The 18,813-nt window shown below is 32.9% G+C and overlaps 1 protein-coding gene across 3 annotated transcripts in view; it reads right to left on the minus strand.

The window, feature by feature from the left end:
• Window positions 1-18,813, minus strand: part of Fbxl5 (F-box and leucine rich repeat protein 5) — a 43,871-nt gene that overhangs the window by 11,040 nt on the left and 14,018 nt on the right. For 2 of the 3 annotated variants that reach the window (XM_078021065.1, XM_078021066.1), the window contains exons 4-9: window positions 17,705-17,891; window positions 15,581-15,763; window positions 12,893-13,018; window positions 8,838-8,986; window positions 8,192-8,274; window positions 6,421-7,158 (exon numbers count right to left, since the gene is read on the minus strand). In XM_078021065.1, the coding sequence (XP_077877191.1) occupies window positions 6,421-7,158; window positions 8,192-8,274; window positions 8,838-8,986; window positions 12,893-13,018; window positions 15,581-15,763; window positions 17,705-17,891 (1,466 nt within the window). Of the gene's footprint in view, window positions 1-6,420; window positions 7,159-8,191; window positions 8,275-8,837; window positions 8,987-12,892; window positions 13,019-13,474; window positions 13,521-15,580; window positions 15,764-17,704; window positions 17,892-18,813 lie in introns of those variants that run through there. The other variant, XM_078021067.1, reaches the window with a different exon arrangement.

Genomic DNA, 18,813 nt, shown 5'->3' on the forward strand with positions numbered 1-18,813 from the left:
AGATAAAATTTGCCTGATATTTAAAGACCTCTCCATTTGAAAGCTTCAGTATACACACATTCTTCTCTAACACACATGGAATACTTTTGTGGATAGATCAGACCATATGGTAGGCAACAAAACAAATCTTTAACAAAAGACAAAAGACAACAAAAACACAACATACCAAAACTTATGGGATACAGCAAAAGCAGTTGTAAAAGGAAAATTTAGTACAAGAAATGCTACATTAAAAATAGAAATAGGCTAAAGAAATAGTCTAACATTACATCTTAAGGCACTAAAAAAAAGAACAAACTAAGTCCAAAGTTAAAAGAAAGAAGGAAATAATAAAAACCAGGACACACATAAATCAAACAGAGAAACAAAGTTCACAAAAACAAAATTCACAGAACCAAGAGTTGGATTTTTGAAAAAATAAAATCAGCAAACCCTTCGCTATTTCAAAGAAAGAGACTTGAATATATACAATAGAAAATGAGTGTTTCACTTCCTCAGAAATGAAAAGGATTCTAACCGACTATTTTGAATAATTATGTACCAACAAATTCAATAACCTAGAGCTAGTTTTAAGTAAGAAAAATAAAACCTGCCAAAGATGAACTGATAAGAATTAGAAGGCCTGGACAGATAGTAATAAAAAGATAGATGTAGTAATTAAAACATCCCCATGGGCTGGGGTTGTGGCTCAGTGGTAGAGTGCTCACCTAGCATGAGTGAGGCACTGGGTTCAATCCTCAGCACCACATAAAAGTAAAATAAAGATATTGTGTCCACCTCTAACTAAAATATAAGTGTTTAAAAAACACCCTCAACAAAGAAAATCCCAGGAACAGATAGATAGCTCTACAGTTGCATTGGCTATATAGTTAGTTGCATTCTATTAAACTTTCAAACACCAATACTTTCTAAAGTCTTCAAACAAAACAAAAAAAAAACATCAAAGGCAGAGCTGAAGCAGGTACCTGCTAACATACTTTACAAAGCCAGCACTGCCTAATACTTAAACCAAAGATATCACAAGAAAAGTAAACTACAAGTAAATGTCTGTAAATGAACAAAGATAGAAACAGCACATCAAATTTAAACAGTGATCAAGTGAGATTTATCCCTAGCATACAAGGCTAGTTTAAAGTAAATCAATAATGTGATGCATCACATTAACAGAATGAAAGACATAAACTACACGATCGTATCAACTGACACTGAAAAGCACTCAATGAAGTTCTACATGCTTTCTTGAATAAAACTTTTAACTGTTTAGGTACAAAAGGAAAGTTCCTCAATAAAACAAAGGCCATTTGTGGGGAGAAAAAATCTCAGCTAACATTGTAATCAATGGAGAAGAAGTGAAAGCTTTTCCTCTAAGATCTGTACAAAGCAGGACATTCACTCTCACCATTATATCTTACACAATACCAGAAGTACAATCACAAGCAATTACACAAGAAATAAAGTGTCCCCTCTCAAAAAAGAAAAATAACTACCTACATACATACATACACCACACCTACAACAGCAGAATACACATTCTTCTAAAATGTATATGGAACATTCTCTAGAATGAACCATATGTTGGGCTAAAAAAGACTTAATAAGATTAAAATCACATAAAGTATTTTTTCTAATCACAATGGTATAAAATTACAAAGCAATTATCAGAAGGAAAATGAAATATAATATGTGAAAGTTAAAGAATACATTATACAACCAATGAATTAAAGAAGAAATCATAAAGAAATTGATACAAAAGAAAACAGAAAAACATACAAAAGCTTCTGAGATGCAGGAAAAGCAGGTCATAGAAGGAAATTTATAGGGGTCAATGCCAACACTAAATAAGGAAGTTAGGGGGCTGGGGATATAATACAGTTCAGTTGGTAGAGTGCTTGCCCTGCATGCACAAAGCTCTGGGTTCAATCCAAGAAAGGAAGGAAGGAAGGAAGGAAGGAAGGAAGGAAGGGAGGGAGGGAGGGAGGGAGGGGGGGGAAGGAAAGAAAGAAAAGAAAGTTAGGAACTTAACTCTATAGCTTCAAGAATTAGAGAAAGAAGTACAAGCCCAGAGCCAGCAGAGAAAAGGTAATAATAAAGATTAGAGCAAAGACAAAACAGAGAATACAAAAATCAGTGTACTAAAAAAATTAATAGAACCAAGAGCTGAGTCTTTGACATTAAAAAAAAAGATGAAGCTTCAGCTAGATTAAAAGAAGACACAAATTAAACAACTTAGAAATGTAAGCACATTATTACCAATTTTACAGACTTTTAAAAAAATTGCCAGATAGTACTACTAACAACTGTATATATAGGATTACCTACACAAAATAGACAAATTTCAAGAAAACTGACTAGGAAAAGTACTAAAAACTGACTTAAAGCAGAAATGGAAAATCTGAACAGATTTATAATAAGCAAGAACAACCAATCAGTTATTGAAGAGGCCAAACCAGATAGCTTCAATGATGAACTCTACTAAATATTTAAGAATTGATATCAACCCTTATCAAATTTTACCAAAATACTGAAGATGACTTCCTACTCTGTGAGGTCAGCATTGCTTAAAGACACAAAAAGAAAACTATAAGGCCATGTATACAGATGCAAAATTCCCCAACAAAATACTAGAAAACTGAAATTTATTGAAAGGATTATATACCATGACCAAGGGGCTTTATCAATTTCAACATACAAAAATCTGTCAACATAATACATTCTATATTACTACAGGAGGAAAACACATGATCATCTCAATTGATTCAGAAAAAGCATATGAAAAAGGTCAGATATGAAAACAAACATAATGGTCAATTGTGAAAGATTAAGGCTTTTTCCCTAAGATTAAAAACAAGATTAAGAATACTCATTACTGCCACTTCTATTTAACTTAATACTGGAAGTTCTAGCCAGAGTGATTAGACAAGAAATAAAAGGCATCCAAATGGGAAAGGAAGAAGTAAACTCATCTCTTTACAGATAATACCATTTTATATATGGAAAATCCTAAAAGATTACACAGAAAGCCTGCTAGAACTAATAAAGTTAATTCATCATGATAGCAGGATACAGAATAAACACACATCTGGAAAAACCAAGAAAATAAGTCAATTTATAATAGCATCAAAGAAAATACTTAGAAACTAACCAAGTGTGAAAGATTTGTGCGATGAAAATGATAACAATGCTGAAAGAAATTTAAAATGGTCTAAATAGATACAAAGACAATCATGTTCATACATTGGAACACTTAATATTGCTGTCATTATTATTAATGAATAACCAAAAGGATCTACAGATTAGCAGTCCCTATCAAAATCCAAAGAACATTCTTTACAAAAATAGAAAAATCGACCCTAAAATTCATAAGGAACCTCCAAGGACATCAGATAGCCAAACAGTCTTAAAAAAGAAGAAGATTCACACACACTTCTCAATTTCAAAATTGACTACAAAGCTATGATAATCAAAAGTGATGGCATTTCTATTTAGCATAATACTGGAAATTTTAGCCAGAACAATTAGACAAGAAAAAAGAAATCAAAGGCATCCAAATTGCAAAGTGAGAAGTAAAATGAACTTTTTTAGTAAATGACATGATCTTATATTTGAAAACCCCAAAGAATCCATTAAAAAAAATGTTAGAGGTAATAAATAAATTCAGCAAAATAAGAGAATATAAATTCAACACACAAAAATCAGTTTTATTTCTATATACTAGCAATGAACAATATGAAAAGGAAATTAAGAAAACAATTCCATTTACAACAGTATCAAAAAATATAAAATAATTAGGAATAAAAATCACCATGGATTTGTACACTGAAAACTACAAAAGATTGCTGAATAAAATTAAAACAATGACTCAAACATTTGTATGCTAGTGTTTACAACAACACTACTCATAATAGCCTATAGGTAGGAGGAGAAACTAGTATCCACAAGCAGATGAATGGATAAACAAAACATAATAAAAAATACAGGAATATTATTCAATTACAAAAAAAAAAGAATAAAAGTCCTGACACATGCAATAATATGAATGGAACCTTGAAACATGCTAAGTGAAATAAGCCAGACTAAAAATGAACAAGTATATGATTCCACTCTAAGAGAGTTCAAAAGAAGGTTGAAAAGAGACTACTTTCTTATCAAATTCAAGATTTATTCCATTTCTAATAAAAATCACAAAATAGAATATTAAGACCACATGCAATTCTGACTTCATTCTAATTTAAAACCTTGATCGTCAACCTACACTTTTATAGTTATGCTTTTAGCAAGCACCACATAATAAACTTGCCACAACTCATTCTACTTATCCCTGAATAAAACTCAGTGACTAATGCAAAGAGATACAGTGACCGTTCCTAATTAGTATACCTCAATGTTTCTGTTCCCAAAAGTTTAGATGTATGCTTCCATTAGTTGTATTTTTTTTCTCAAACTAGAGAAACCAGTTGTACTTAGTACTATATTACTATAAGTGGTTAATTGAAACATTTTTTAATCTAATATAGTGAATACAAAAAGAGGTAAACTCTAAATCTGTATTTTATTTCCTTAGACTCTTCCCAGGAAATGTATACAAAATACACTAACTTTATCTAGATCTTTACTCAAAAGATGCTTTTTTCCCAAAAGTTTCTCTGCTTCATAAAACAATGGAGTAGCATTCTGTATTATCTATCCTGTAATCCTACATTGTTTTTCTTTAGAATATTTTATCTATTTTATGTTTACTATCTATTTCTACCATTAGACTGTAAACTTCATTGAGGCAGGAAATTTGTCTCCTTTATTCTGGATCCCTAGCAATTAGAACAGGGCAAGAGCAGGCACTCAGTAAATGGCTAAATAATTTCAAAGGAGTGCTTTAAGGAAATTAAAAAGAGAATCTGAACTCAAGAGTGCAGACTATCTTTTTTTTTTTTTTTTTTTTTTTTAATTGGTTGTTCACAACATTACAAAGCTCTTGACATATCATATTTCATACATTAGATTGAAGTGGGTTATGAACTCCCAATTTTACCCCAAATGCAGATTGCAGAATCACGTTGGTTATACATCCACAATTTTACATAATGCCCAATTAGTAATTGTTGTATTCTGCTACCTTTCCTATCCCCTACTATCCCCCCTCCCCTCCCCTCCGAGTGCAGACTATCTTAAAAGCAAAAATCCTCATCAAACTCATGAAAATCCTCAGGAAGAAAAACAATTTGACTTTTTTTTTTTTTTTGTACTAGGGATTGAACCCTGAGGCATTCAACCACTGAGCCACATCCCCAGCCCTTTACTGTATTTTATTTTATTTAGAGATAGGTCTCACTGAGTTTCTTAGGGCCTTGCTAAACTGCTGAAGCTGGCTTTGAACTCTCGATCCTCCTGCCTCTGGAGCCCCTGGGATTACAGGCATGTGCCACCATGCTTGACCTTAAGTATATTTTTTGATGCTAGGGAGTATTAGGTTTGTGCTAAGTAAATTTTTCATATCTGAAATATGTGAACATCTCTCTCCTGAAGAGAAATACATAATCAGTTTTCCAAAGGCTCATGTCAAAGATCAAACAATTATTACATAGCAGTTACTGCTTAGTGAAAATGTATCCTGCATCTCTATGTTACAATTATTCACCTATGTAAGCCTCACAGCTATGCTAGCTATATAGAAATACACAATCAATCAACACCAAGTCTGTCTGGTTCCAAAGCCAGTGAACCATGAACTGACTTCAACAATATGGATAAGAGTACTTATGACCAACAGAGTTCCAAGTGGGTCCCCTAAAACATTCAGAAGAAGGGTTAATTAATGTTTCACATCTACCTCTTTTTTCCTCTAGGGGGGAAAAAAAGTGGTTCGGTTTAATCTGCTAAAAGATGATGGTTACAGAAAAAAGAAAATGTAGAACTTCTCTCACATGCTACTTTTATGTCTTAAGAAAGCAATAAGCAGACCATAATTAAAAATAAAAAATTCTAAACTATTATTACACAATTAGCCTACAGCCTAGCTCTGAAATGCTTTGGTTTTTGCACACACTTCAGCCGCTGTATAACTAAATTACTTCCACAGTCATTCTTTATTTTTCACATCTATGTGAAATCATAATATACACAAATAATACAACTAACAAAATATGGTATACATATTTTCTGTTATACTATCTATAAAAACCATCTTATTCTTCCACTGAAATACCTTTAAAAATATAAGTAGCCATTTACAAAGTATTTATTAAACTTTTAAATTTATATTTTTCTATATCACAAAGGGTTTTAACTGGCTGAAAAAGTTCATGATGGTATCAAGTCATGTTTTTCTACCTTTCTGAAGTAGGTCAGACATTGGTTAAAACTCTTGCTTTAAATAAGTAATTTGAGACTAAGAACATGTCCATTACTCTGGAATTTATTACTCACCTGAGACCATGGTCTGTGATCTGATAACATCCAGAAAGACTGAGAAACAAAAGTACACGGCCAGTCTCTTGGCCAGTCTCTTGATCAGGTTTTTCACTCCCAAAGTAAATTATGTCCTTTCCCCTAGGCAATGTAGTCCTTGATGATTTTCTACACATTGCAGAAGACTCTGGGAGTGCTGACATAGTTCTTAGGGCTGTTCCTGTGCAACAGAATGAATGACCACAATACGCAAAAGCTGGAGAAGCACAATGCTGCTGCCAACAGACACTAGTCCTTAGTCCAACAATATCCTTACTGTAACAAGCAGTTGAAGAACAACCAAAGTTGGATGCTGTTTCCATTACACAGAGACTTTCAACATTTCTATGTCTCCATTCTACAGCATCTTCAATATCAGCCAAATCTTCAGCATCTAACATCCACACGTAAGGAGAAGAGAAACTTTCAGAAGAAACAGACTTAGTCCAGGCGTGTTCGTTATCTATTTCTTCTCCAATGCCTTTGTCAGTTAAACTTTGCAAACAGGCATACCGCTTGGTGGACTGCATGGTAATGTCTTTATTTTTCCATGTAGTCGAAGTAATTTTGCTTGCAGAAGTTTTCAAAAAGCCACTTTGATGAGATGTCAGAATTCCAAGAGCTCTGGAAATCTTCTCTAGAGCCACATCTGTGATTTTCTCACATCCAGACAGATCAAGATGCCTAAGACTCTGGCAACAACCAAGCCAAGACCAACTGTAATTAAGAGGTTACAAGACAATTAATAGATGTCGCTAATTTCTTCAAAAGCATGTAAATACATGTTTCTAGAAGGATTATTAAAAGAAAAATTTTAAATCTACTGTAATTATTCAAACACAATAACAATTATCAGGCATTATTTTTGGTGTTAGGGATACAAAAAAAGAATAATAATTAGGAACTAATAGTATTACTAGCCTAACGGAAGGGTAGAATGGAAGAAGGACAGAGATGGGATGAACTTACGTTTAATATTCTAAAAGTAAAATATACACACAAAAGAAAGAATAACCAATGATTAATGAAAGAAAATACAGAAGAAATAAGCTCTAGAAATTGATAATCATTAGCCTTGGAAAGAGAAGAGTTTATCTGTTCCTTTGAAATAGAAAATGCTAGGATGGGAGAGAAAAGGCAATCTAAATAAAGGGGAAATTTATCCATGCTATCCAAGGAAGTATAGCTGTAAAGAGTGAAGACAGAAAAAAGTAGTACAGCACCAGAAAACCTGATAAGAATGAAAATGGAGCTTTGCCAAATGGCACTTAATAGCCCAACAGAAATCTTAAAAACATAATGCCACACTACATAGTAGCTCAAAGTCCTATACACAATACTCAATTATAGAGATGGCAAGATGATACAGAAGTTTGGATCAGGTGGGACCTATGGACAAGAAATAAAGAACTGGAGGGTGCTATCAAGTTATAGTCATGGGCTGGGGATGTGGCTCAAGCGGTAGCGCGCTCGCCTGGCATGCATGTGGCCTGGGTTCGATCCTCAGCACCACATACAAAAATAAATATGTTGTGCCCGCCAAAAACTAAAAAAAAAAATAAAATAAATATTAAAAAAATTCTCTCTCTCTCACACTCTCTCTTTAAAAAAAAAAGTTATAGTCATATACGATAGTAAAAAATAGTAGTATGATTAAACTACAACTATATAAATGAAAAATTACACAATAATTCTACCAATTCATAGTTACTCAGAATTAATTATATTTAAATATTTTTTTAAAACTCACCTGTCAAATGCAGAATCTGAAATGTCAGTTTGGGTAAGATCCAGATGCTCCAAGTTAGGACAAAGTTCTAAAATCTGCCTAACCTAAAAGGAAAAACATCACTTTGAAAATATGTACATCTTTAGTTAGATAAGCAACAGATTATTGTTAATAAATATAATCCAGTGGTTTTCAAATTTATGTGCATGTAAAAAAACATTTCTTGAACAATGCATTACAAATAACATTTTGGGTTCAAATCTCTCAGAATCTATTTTAGAAACTATAAGACTAACCCATAAAATTTACATTTTTAAGAAATACCCAAGGAGATTCTGATGTAGGAAAGTCACATACACATTTTAACAACAACAATGACTTTCATTTGGCCCTTCTCACCATACCTTACATATTACAGAGAATCATAAAATTAGGTTTCATTGCTTAACAGCTATGAAACAGAATAAAATATTTAATCCTTTCCTAGTCTCAGTTACCTTATACATAACATGTAGGTAAAGATATCTTCTACAAAGATCGTTGTAAGAACTGAAATAATATTAAAGCCTGGGAAAACAATATTTTTCTCCCCTTAACTCAGGAATAAGCAAACCAAGTTCTATCACTACTTTTCTTAATATCTAAACTAGTGCTAATTTATACATACCATTTTGCTGGAAACTGCAGAACTGTATGCTAATACTAAAGTTTTTACGGAAGTACCAACATATGGAAGAACATTATGAATTAAGCCATGGAGTAAACGTTTTTCCATCTGTGCAATGCTGATGGCAATCGATTCTTCTGCAGACTCTTCTGCAAAATGGATTCAAAAATCAGAACTCAATATACCAATTTTATAATAAGGCTGTTTAAGGACTTACCAAATCATTAAGTATAAAATATTTTGTGCTGTCCTTAAACTCTCTTCTATAAACAATTCCATTTCTAAGCAATAACAAAAGTTTTGAAAAGAATTCTGAATATTGAAACAATAAAAGCTCTCCAAAAGATTAGAATATGATATCAAAAGAAAAAAATGGCCTACAGTAAACAGCACCATCAGTTATCTACCTTAGTAAAAAGAACAGAGAGCTAAAAGAAATTTGAAACTGAACTCAGTTAGCCTGAACATTTATGAATCAAGCAAAGGAAGGTACCTGAGAATCATTAAATAGTTGAATATGAACATGGTTTTTGCATTTTTTCTAATAACTTCTGAAAATCTTGGTTGTTTACAACAGTTACATGACTATAACACCAACCACAACAAAAACCACCAACTCCAACTCTTTGACATAAAGAAAAACATATTTATTACAATAAAAAGAATAAGCTAACAATTTTAAAGCCTCTCAGGATCCTATTATTATTATGCCTGAAAACCTAGCTGGACTGTTTCCAAAACATGAAACAGTTTAAAAGAACAAGATTTATACTCAGCATTAAAAGAGAATACAATTATGGCATTTGCAACCATAAATGGATGGAGTTGGAGAATATTATGTTAAGCAAAGTAAGCCAATCTCAAAAAACCAAAGGCTGAATGTTCTGATAAGTGGATACTGATCCATAATGTGGGGAGGGGGCATGAGAAGAATGGAGGAACTTTGGATTGGGCAAAGGGGAGGGAGGGGGGAAGAGGGGGGAAGAGGAGGGAAGGGGAGGGAAGGGGAGGGAAGGGGAGGGAAGGGGAGGGAAGGGGAGGGAAGGGGAGGGAAGGGGAGGGAAGGGGAGGGAAGGGGAGGGAGTATGGGGGTAGAAAAGATGGAGGAATGAGAAGGACATCATTACCCTAGGTACATGTATGATTGCACATAGGTGCGATTCTATATCGTGTACGACTAGAGAAATGAAAAGTTGTGCTCCATTTGTGTACAATGAAAAAAAATGCATTCTGCTATCATGTATTAATTAGAATAAAAATAAATAAGTTTTTAAAAATAACAAAACTTACTTAAAATAAATGAAGTACAGTAAACAAAAGGAACATAATTCAGAAAATACTGAACTTACTACTAATGATTTTATGTACAGTTATCTTAAATCTCTCCTTTAGCAGACATATATGTAAAATGTAGAAATAAAGATTACTTTAATGAACCCTATTTATTCTACTACAACTTTACTCTCAAGCCATTCTTTTTGGTGTACTGTTTATTGAAAAAGCTTAAAAAGCAAAAAAGTAGTAAACATCCCATAAGGAACAATAGCTTCTCTGCATGACTAGTATAACACTTAAATTGAAAAGGCACTGAAGTAGATGGGTAGATCCTCAGTTTAGATCGTTTTGTTTTTGAGATAGGTTCTCATTATGTTGCACAAATTGATCTTGAACTTCTGAACTCAAGAGGTGTGCACCTCTGCATGCAGCCACAGTTTAGTGGTAAATCCACTAATGAATGAAATAGGTATGTTACCTCAGGAAGGCTCAATCCTTTTTTTTTTTTTTATAATTTTATTTATATTTCTGAGTGTTTTACTTTTTTTTTTTTTTTGGTGTTGGGATGGAACCCAGAATCTTGCATATGCAAAAGCAAGTACTCCACCCTTGAAACTTCCCCTTGGATATGAAGGAAAAACAGATGATCATCTTTTTACTATGTTTAAGATTGAAACAAATACATTAGTTTGGTAAGGCCTTTAAAATTCTTATCATGGGGCTGGGGACATGGCTCAAGCGGTAGCGTACTAGCCTGGCATGCGTGCGGCCGGGGTTCCATCCTCAGCACCACATACAAAGATGTTGTGTCTGCCGAAAACTAAAAAATAAATATTAAAAAATTCTCTCTCTCTCTCTCTCTCTCTCTCTCTCGCTATCACTCACTCTCTCTTAAAAAAATAAATAAAATAAAATTCTTATCATGGATAGTATGAGCTAATTTTCTTGGAAAGATAAATTAAGTCTTCCTTGAAGTGACTTGTGAGAAAAACCACATCTCCTTCAGATATTTGCTCAAATTTCTCAAGGGACTTAAATTAATCATTCTAAAACTGCCACTTCTTTTCCCTCTTTCAGGCACACTTTCCCTTCTTTATTTTTCTCCATAAAATCTGTCACCTTCTCATATGGTGTATAACTTTACTTAACTTTGTCCATTTCCCCTTTCCAATTCTAAGCTCAACAAAACCAAGGGTTTTCTCCATTTTGTTCACTATGATATCCCGTTCATCCCTCACAGGCGAGTGCATCCTCCAATCTAACTGATATTAACAGATTTTTTCCTGGGGCTGGGGATGTGGCTCAAGCAGTAGTGCGCTCGCCTGGCATCCGTGCGGCCGGGGTTCGATCCTCAGCACCACATACAAACAAATGTTGTATTCGCCAAAAAACTAAAAACTAAATATTGAAATTCTCTCTCTCTCTCTCTCTCAAAAAAAAATAGATTTCTTCCTTATGAAATACCTTCCAACATGCAAAACTATACCAAAGGTAACATCTTCATTTCAAAAAAAAAACTATTTTAGTTGCTGAAATAACAAGTCTATACTTACTGTTCTTATTTTCCACATATTTAGTCTTTTACCTGGTCAACTTATTTTTTAAAGTGGGAAGTTTTCATAAATAGAAATTTCCTACAGTTTCACGTTTACCAAGGAAAAGACGACTTCCCATCTGTTATTCTACTATTTCATCAATATTTTAGTTAATTATCTAAAATAATACTTATGACAGAATTTAGGTCTTCTACTTCTTCTTTTTTTTTTTTTTAAGCAAATAGGGACTGAGGAACATCAGAGTAAAGCCAGCTTTCATTTTTTTTTTTTTTTAAAGAGAGAGTGAGAGAGAGAGAGGGACAGAGAGAGAGAGAATTTTTTTAATATTTATTTATTTTTTCTTAGTTCTCGGCGGACACAACATCTTTGTTGGTATGTGGTGCTGAGGATCGAACCCGGGCCGCACGCATGCTAGGCGAGTGCGCTACCGTTTGAGCCACATCCCCAGCCCGGTCTTCTACTTCTATACTCCCAAGCAGCATCTCTCTGTACATCTATTGCAGCATCTTTCATTATGTATCACAAATTAAGAATTATACATTCTCAACTTCTACATGTGAGTTCTTTAAGGGTAGGGAAACACCCTTGTTTACCCTTGAACTTCTCACATGGCTTATTGGATGACTGCACTAGTTTTTATAACATTTTACAACCTACAAAGAAATAGCTATGTGGATCTTTTCTTTTTTTTCAGTGCTGGAGACTGAATGCAGTGACTCATGCATGCCTGGCATGCGCTCTACCATTGAGCTACAACCCCAGCCCAGAATTTCCATAGACCTTACCTCTTAATTCTACAATTACTTTATGAGGCAAGTGTTATGACTTTAGAAATGAATAAACAGACTCAACAGTTTCATGGTTCCCCCCTCTGGGCCACAGATGACTCAATAGAACAGACTTAATGAAATGGCCCTAAGAAATACATTATAAACTATAAAGCACTATAATGACTGTACTTTATTTCCATATGGAAAACAGACGTCCTTTTCTGGCTTTTTTATTTGAATATTTTAAAAAATGGGAAACAACACTATGCATTTTTTAAAAGAACTCCAAATAGAGTAACATTATTATTATTACTGTAACTTTAAATTTTAAATAATAGACTAAAAAACATGTTTCTTTAGAAAACACAAAACACATGACTCTTAACACTCAATAATTATCAAATATGCTGTTAGTAAACACTATGTAATAATTTTAATTCCAAATATGGCTTACCAGATTCATCTATATCAGCATCTTCATCCCACTCCTGAAAAGCCCGACTTTCATCTTTCCTACTTTTCACCCATTCCTCATCAGGCTCAGTATCAAGTTCGGTAGCAGGACCACTATACCAGTCACCTACTCAATGAATAAATAAGAGGAACATAGAAAGATCAGATCATCTATCACCACAAAAAAATTAACCTATTTTTAATAAAAATCTCTACATTAAAAAGGTTTTGAGCCTCGGGCAATGAATCATCTATTATTTTAGAAATACTTAATGGGTGAGTAAGAAAAATAGACTTAAATAAGCATAAGCTTCAATTTCAAACATACTTAAAATAACTATGTCTATATGGGTCCAACTAATTAATTAATAGCTGATATTTTTCCAAATAAATCTTTCTAAAACAATAACAGAACTACAAAAATTTACATAGTCTGCTATACATCTGCTATGTATCTACTCTCTATATAAAAGCTTTTTAATTTTACCTTTAGAAAAATAAGTTTATTGATAATTATTTTGCTATGAAAATCAGTATCAATAGCCTTACATGCAATTTTAAAAATCACTGAAAATAACCTAACCTTTGTCTCCTACCATGGCTTCACACTGGCTCCATTACGATGACAGCTAATAAACGAAAGGAAATGCAACTTTCTACCCTGTAGTAAGCAATCAGTGAGCAATTCAGAAGTAGGTGGAAACACAAATGAAAAGGAAAGACTAAGGTAAAGCAAAACTACAAATTTATAGATCCTGGAGAATATAATGTAACCAAATCATAAAACTGTAAAGTGAGAGACAATGCAGAGTTAATTTTCTAAACTCTTATATCTGAATTTAGGGTTTTTCAATCTAGACATCACTGACATTTTAAGCTGGGCAATTCTTTGTTGTGGGGGGTTGATATATATACTGCAGGGTACTTAGCAGCACTCTGGCCTTTACTAACTAGATGCCAATAAAATATCCAAAGATGGGACAAGCAAAACTGTCCCCAGACATTCAAAATATCCGCTTGAAAGGGGGGGAAAACATAAAATACCATAAGTAACAAAAGCCATTTTTTATCGGAACTTTTGTATAAATATATTAAAACCAGAAAGAAGCATATTTAAAGATTTGGGGGCTGGGGATGTGGCTCAAGCAGTAACGCACTAGCCTGGCATGTGCGGGGCGCTGGGTTCAATCTTCGGCACCACATAAAAAAAATAAAATAAAGATGTGTGTCCACCGAAAACTAAAAAATAAATGTTTTTTAAAAAAAATTCTCTCTCTCTCACTCTCAAAAAAAAAAAAAAAAAAAAAGAATTTGGGTGACTTCATGGAAATTAGCAAAGCATTATCACATTTGATAACACTGTTATCAAATCATACCTAATTATGTATTTTTCTTAAATATTCTCAATAAAAAAAAGCTGAACAAAAAAGTATTTGATATATCCATATTTGCTTTTATTAACTTTTTGCTCAATGTCATTATCCTACAATAACTAATTAAAAACACACTCCACATAAAAATAATCCTTATGATTCAAATGTATATGTCAAGATCATTATACTGTCATGTGTAACTAATTAAATAAACAATAATAATAATAATCATTTGAATCATGAAGTCTACCTAATTCTCCAAATATCTTCACACAAAAATTATTAAGTACCTAACAACAGATTATTTTTAAAGTTCTACCAGTTGGGTATGGTAGCCCACGCCTGTAATTCCAGCTACTCAGCAGGCTGAGGCAGGAGGATTTCGAGTTCGAGGCCAGTCTGGGCAACACAGAGAGATCCTCCTCTCAAAAAAAAAAAAGTGCTACATGTTATTGTAACAAATAAACTTTTAAAATAAGACTCACGATTTAAATCAAACAAACTTATATGAAAAATACATACTTTCATACTAAGTCACACAGAGAAAACTATAAAAAATTAATGTGAATTTAGAGGTTAGTTCTCACCTAAAACAAATTACTCTAATTTAGTGACAGAAAATTGTATACATATTTAGTTATATCTGTTCCATGAATGCATTATATGCTTATGAAAAGAAATTTTTCTTTTAGTTGTTCATATGTAAAACTAACTTACAATGAAATTAGTTATTAATCTATTGTTTAGAGAACAAGGCACTAACAATTACAAAAAAAAAAAAAAAAAGAAAGAAAGATATGTTAAAGACAAAAACAGATTCAGCCACTACCAAGACAGCCATAGTGGATAATGGTACCTTATCTTTAAATTATACAGAATAAATTTAGTCTGTTTTTTTTAAAATACTCAATCTGGTTACTTAAAGAAGTTCTGAAAATCAAAATACATTTAGTTTTAAGTTTTTATTAAAAAAAACTCCAAACATAGTCAAATGTAGAAAAATGAATCCCCATATACCCATCACTTATCTTCAACAATTATTGACATTTTGCTCCTGTTTTTTGCATTCCCTCTCCCAACTATTTTTTCCTAATTATTTCAAAGGAAATGGTAAGACATATAATTTACCCATGAATACTTCAGCAACTAATTTTTCTAAAATGCATGGTGAGAACACATCATTTAACTACAAAATCTACTTTTTGGTCAAGCTTTGAGTTTTCCTGCTTGGCCTTGATTATTAATAGCCACAAGGATTCATCTAGAAAAACAAATGTAAATATTTTTTAAACAAACTAAAAGTCCTATTTACTTACCTCTGGCCCAATGAACAGGGTAAAGATGTTTCCAAAGTGATCCCGTTTTTGCCAGTTGAGACCATTTAGTGCTGACTTGACTGCATCGACATAATTCTTGAGGATTAAGATAACTGAAAATTGACAGCATTACCTCAGGAGGAAGATGGGTTATACCCGTGGAGTGCTGTGACACTTCTGCTTCTGAAATGAAAAAGATAAACTTTAGCAGTAAAGGACACAAGACTAAATGCAGTGAGAAATTACGATCACATTTCTGTAAGCAAAATCCAGTGCCTGAAGTTAAATCCTTCCTGCTTGCATGATGTGAAATGGAAACAATACGTATTAGAGGTAACATGGAGATGTTAAGCTTGTTAAGAACCGGTAGGGTTAAACTATCATGGCCCAGATCATACTTCATCAGTGGGAGCTACAAAATGAACACAGAACTGACTTCCTTTTTTTACAAAGGCGTCACAGAAAAAACAATATTCACTTTGTAGCATAAGTAGCATCATTTGAAAAAGGAACCAAACAGGTTATACCACTTTAAATCAACAAGTAGAGTCAGCCAGATTATGAGATCTCCAAGGCATTTTTAATGACACATACAAATCTCATGACATTTTTTTCATGCATATGGCTCCTATTAGTCCTTCCTTGTGTTTCCTCTTTGATTTTTGTATTTCATATAAAAGGTCTGTGAAATCGGACTTATTTAACCTATAGGTGCCTTTACCTACTTAAATTTTAAGTGCTAGCCCAGACTACATAATATAACTATTTCTGATCCTAGTACACATTGATAAGGAATCTTTTGTTAGCAACAACTGCAGAAAGTAAGTCAATGGTTATACAATTTCCTATAATCTATTATTTCAGTACCAATTTTCTGAAAGAAAGTGAAAATGGGTGTTACAATAAAGAATATAAGATACGAAAGATTTATCACTAAAGTACTGTGAAGAATTTTAATACTGTGTCTGATTTGCCTTCATAAAGGAATTTAAATATAGAAATGTTATGATCAAATTACTTTAAACTGCCACCTTAAAATGCAAAATATTTTAAAACTAATGCAGCTATAATTTGCTTTGAAAGAGTGGGAAAATTAAATGTACTACGTGTGATGCTTTTAAATCCTGTGTTATAATTACAATTAAACTAGACACAACAAGTCTTAGCTTGGTATCTAAGGCACAAGCTGCATTTCAGAATAAAGCTTTCAAGTTTTATGGATTTAATCATAGCTTAACTTATAAATCATTTTTGTTTCAACATGAATCTTACCTACTTCTTTAAATAAAATATGAGACTGAGAGCTCAATGAGGCTGCTCACCATTTCAAAAGAATATCATACTGCATATAGCTGGCCTGGGAAAAGACGAAAATTCAAAATTTGAAGTATGGTATGTGAATTGCTTTTGTACCACTGTAGAGTTGAAAAATCATAAGTTAAACCATGGTAAGTCAGGGGCCAAGTGCATAAACATACCGACTTTGAAAATTAATGAAAAAAACACAAGGAAAGACAAAAGCACCCACTTTAGTCAATGGAGCTCAAAAGTTAGGTGGTCTGTATATGGTAGTTCTCAACAATTCTGACTGGTCAAAGCATATCTAAATTCATTCAAGAAACCCTATATTGCAAATAGCTATATGTATGTGTATATGTGTGTGTGTATGTGTTTGTGTGTGTGTGTGTGCGTGTGTGTAAAATCATCAACACTAAGTTCTAAAATAGAATTACATTTGTAAATGGAAATAAATGATTTCAACTGACCACAATGCAAGTCTGACTTAAATCATTCCTCAAACAAAATCTACAATTCATAGCAAGATGCCAGTGGCTCTGAACTAGTAAACTGTTCTTTATTTAAATATACAAATTTCAGGTTGGACATGATGGCTCATGCCCATAATCCCAGCGAGTCAGAGGCTGAGGCAGAAAGATCAGAAGTTCAAGATCAACCTCAGCAACTAAGCAAGGCCCTAAGCAACTCAGTGAGACCCTGTCTCAAAAAATAAAAAGGGCTGAGAAAAATTAAATAAATAAAAAGGGCTGGAGATGTGGCTCAGTGGTAAAGCCCCTCTAGGTTCGCTCCCCAGTACTAATTAATAAACAAACAAATGAATCTCACCTATGTCTGACTTTTCATCCACAGAATATTTGAAAAACTTCTGTCGCTCTTCAGCTTGATTCCATAGGCTAAGCCCTCTAAGGAGTTCTGCGGTATCCTTCTGAGAGCAATGCTGTGCAATCACTTTCTTTTTAATGTCCTTAAGTTCCTCATAGGTGAAATATTCCATTAACATGGGCTGAAAAACCTAAAACATTCATCCATTAGGAAAAATATTTGGTTTTATTTTACTCTATACCTTTTAAATTATTATTGACTCAAGTGTAGTATTACAGTTTTATATTTTAATAAGATAAAAATTTTAGTTATTATCACTAAGTCAGTTTATCCCCAAACTGAAAAGAATATCCCCTAAGATATCCTTCTATGGTTTTGTCAACTAATAAGTCAGACCTTAAATAATTTTGAAACATTAGGACAAGAAGGTTTTCAAACAGGGTTTCTTATTCAAATGAGAATGATACCCTGAATACTAGAATCATAAAAGTCAGAACACTACTGAGACCTTGAGATAGTCAATAATGTTTCAGGACTTTAAAGATGTTTCCTCTAATCATTATTTTAGTTTTCTTTTGTTGTTGTTTTTTTTTTTTTTCGTTATGTTGGTTTTCTTGCTAATTATGCATGGAGATTTATAGATATATTTATAGAATTATAATACTCAGACACAGAATCAAGGTTTTCTTTTAGTTCCACTTAGTTTTAATAGGTATCACAGGTTTAAAGCACTGCTCTAGTAACTCAGTGATTTCAACACTGACTTCATGTTATAATGATTTGGGGAACCTTGAAAAAAGATCCATGCCATGCCTCCCACCTTATTTAACTGGTCTGGAATGGGCTTAAGATGTAGGTGGGTTTTTATTATTATTATTTTATTATTATTGCTAATTGATTATAAGGTAAAACCATACTGATAATCACTACAGTAACTGTAGTTGAAAAAAATAATTACTTTCTTTGTATATTATATTGACATTCATCCCATATTAGAAAAAGAATAGAATATGTTCTGCTGGTTCAATCAATGATATTGTAATACATGTGTACTAGGCAGAAGATAAATTTAAGACTATCATTTAATTACTACTCTACTACCAAAACAAAAC

Source organism: Ictidomys tridecemlineatus, chromosome 9 (assembly GCF_052094955.1).
Source record: "Ictidomys tridecemlineatus isolate mIctTri1 chromosome 9, mIctTri1.hap1, whole genome shotgun sequence".
In the NCBI taxonomy this organism is placed as follows: domain Eukaryota; kingdom Metazoa; phylum Chordata; class Mammalia; order Rodentia; family Sciuridae; genus Ictidomys; species Ictidomys tridecemlineatus.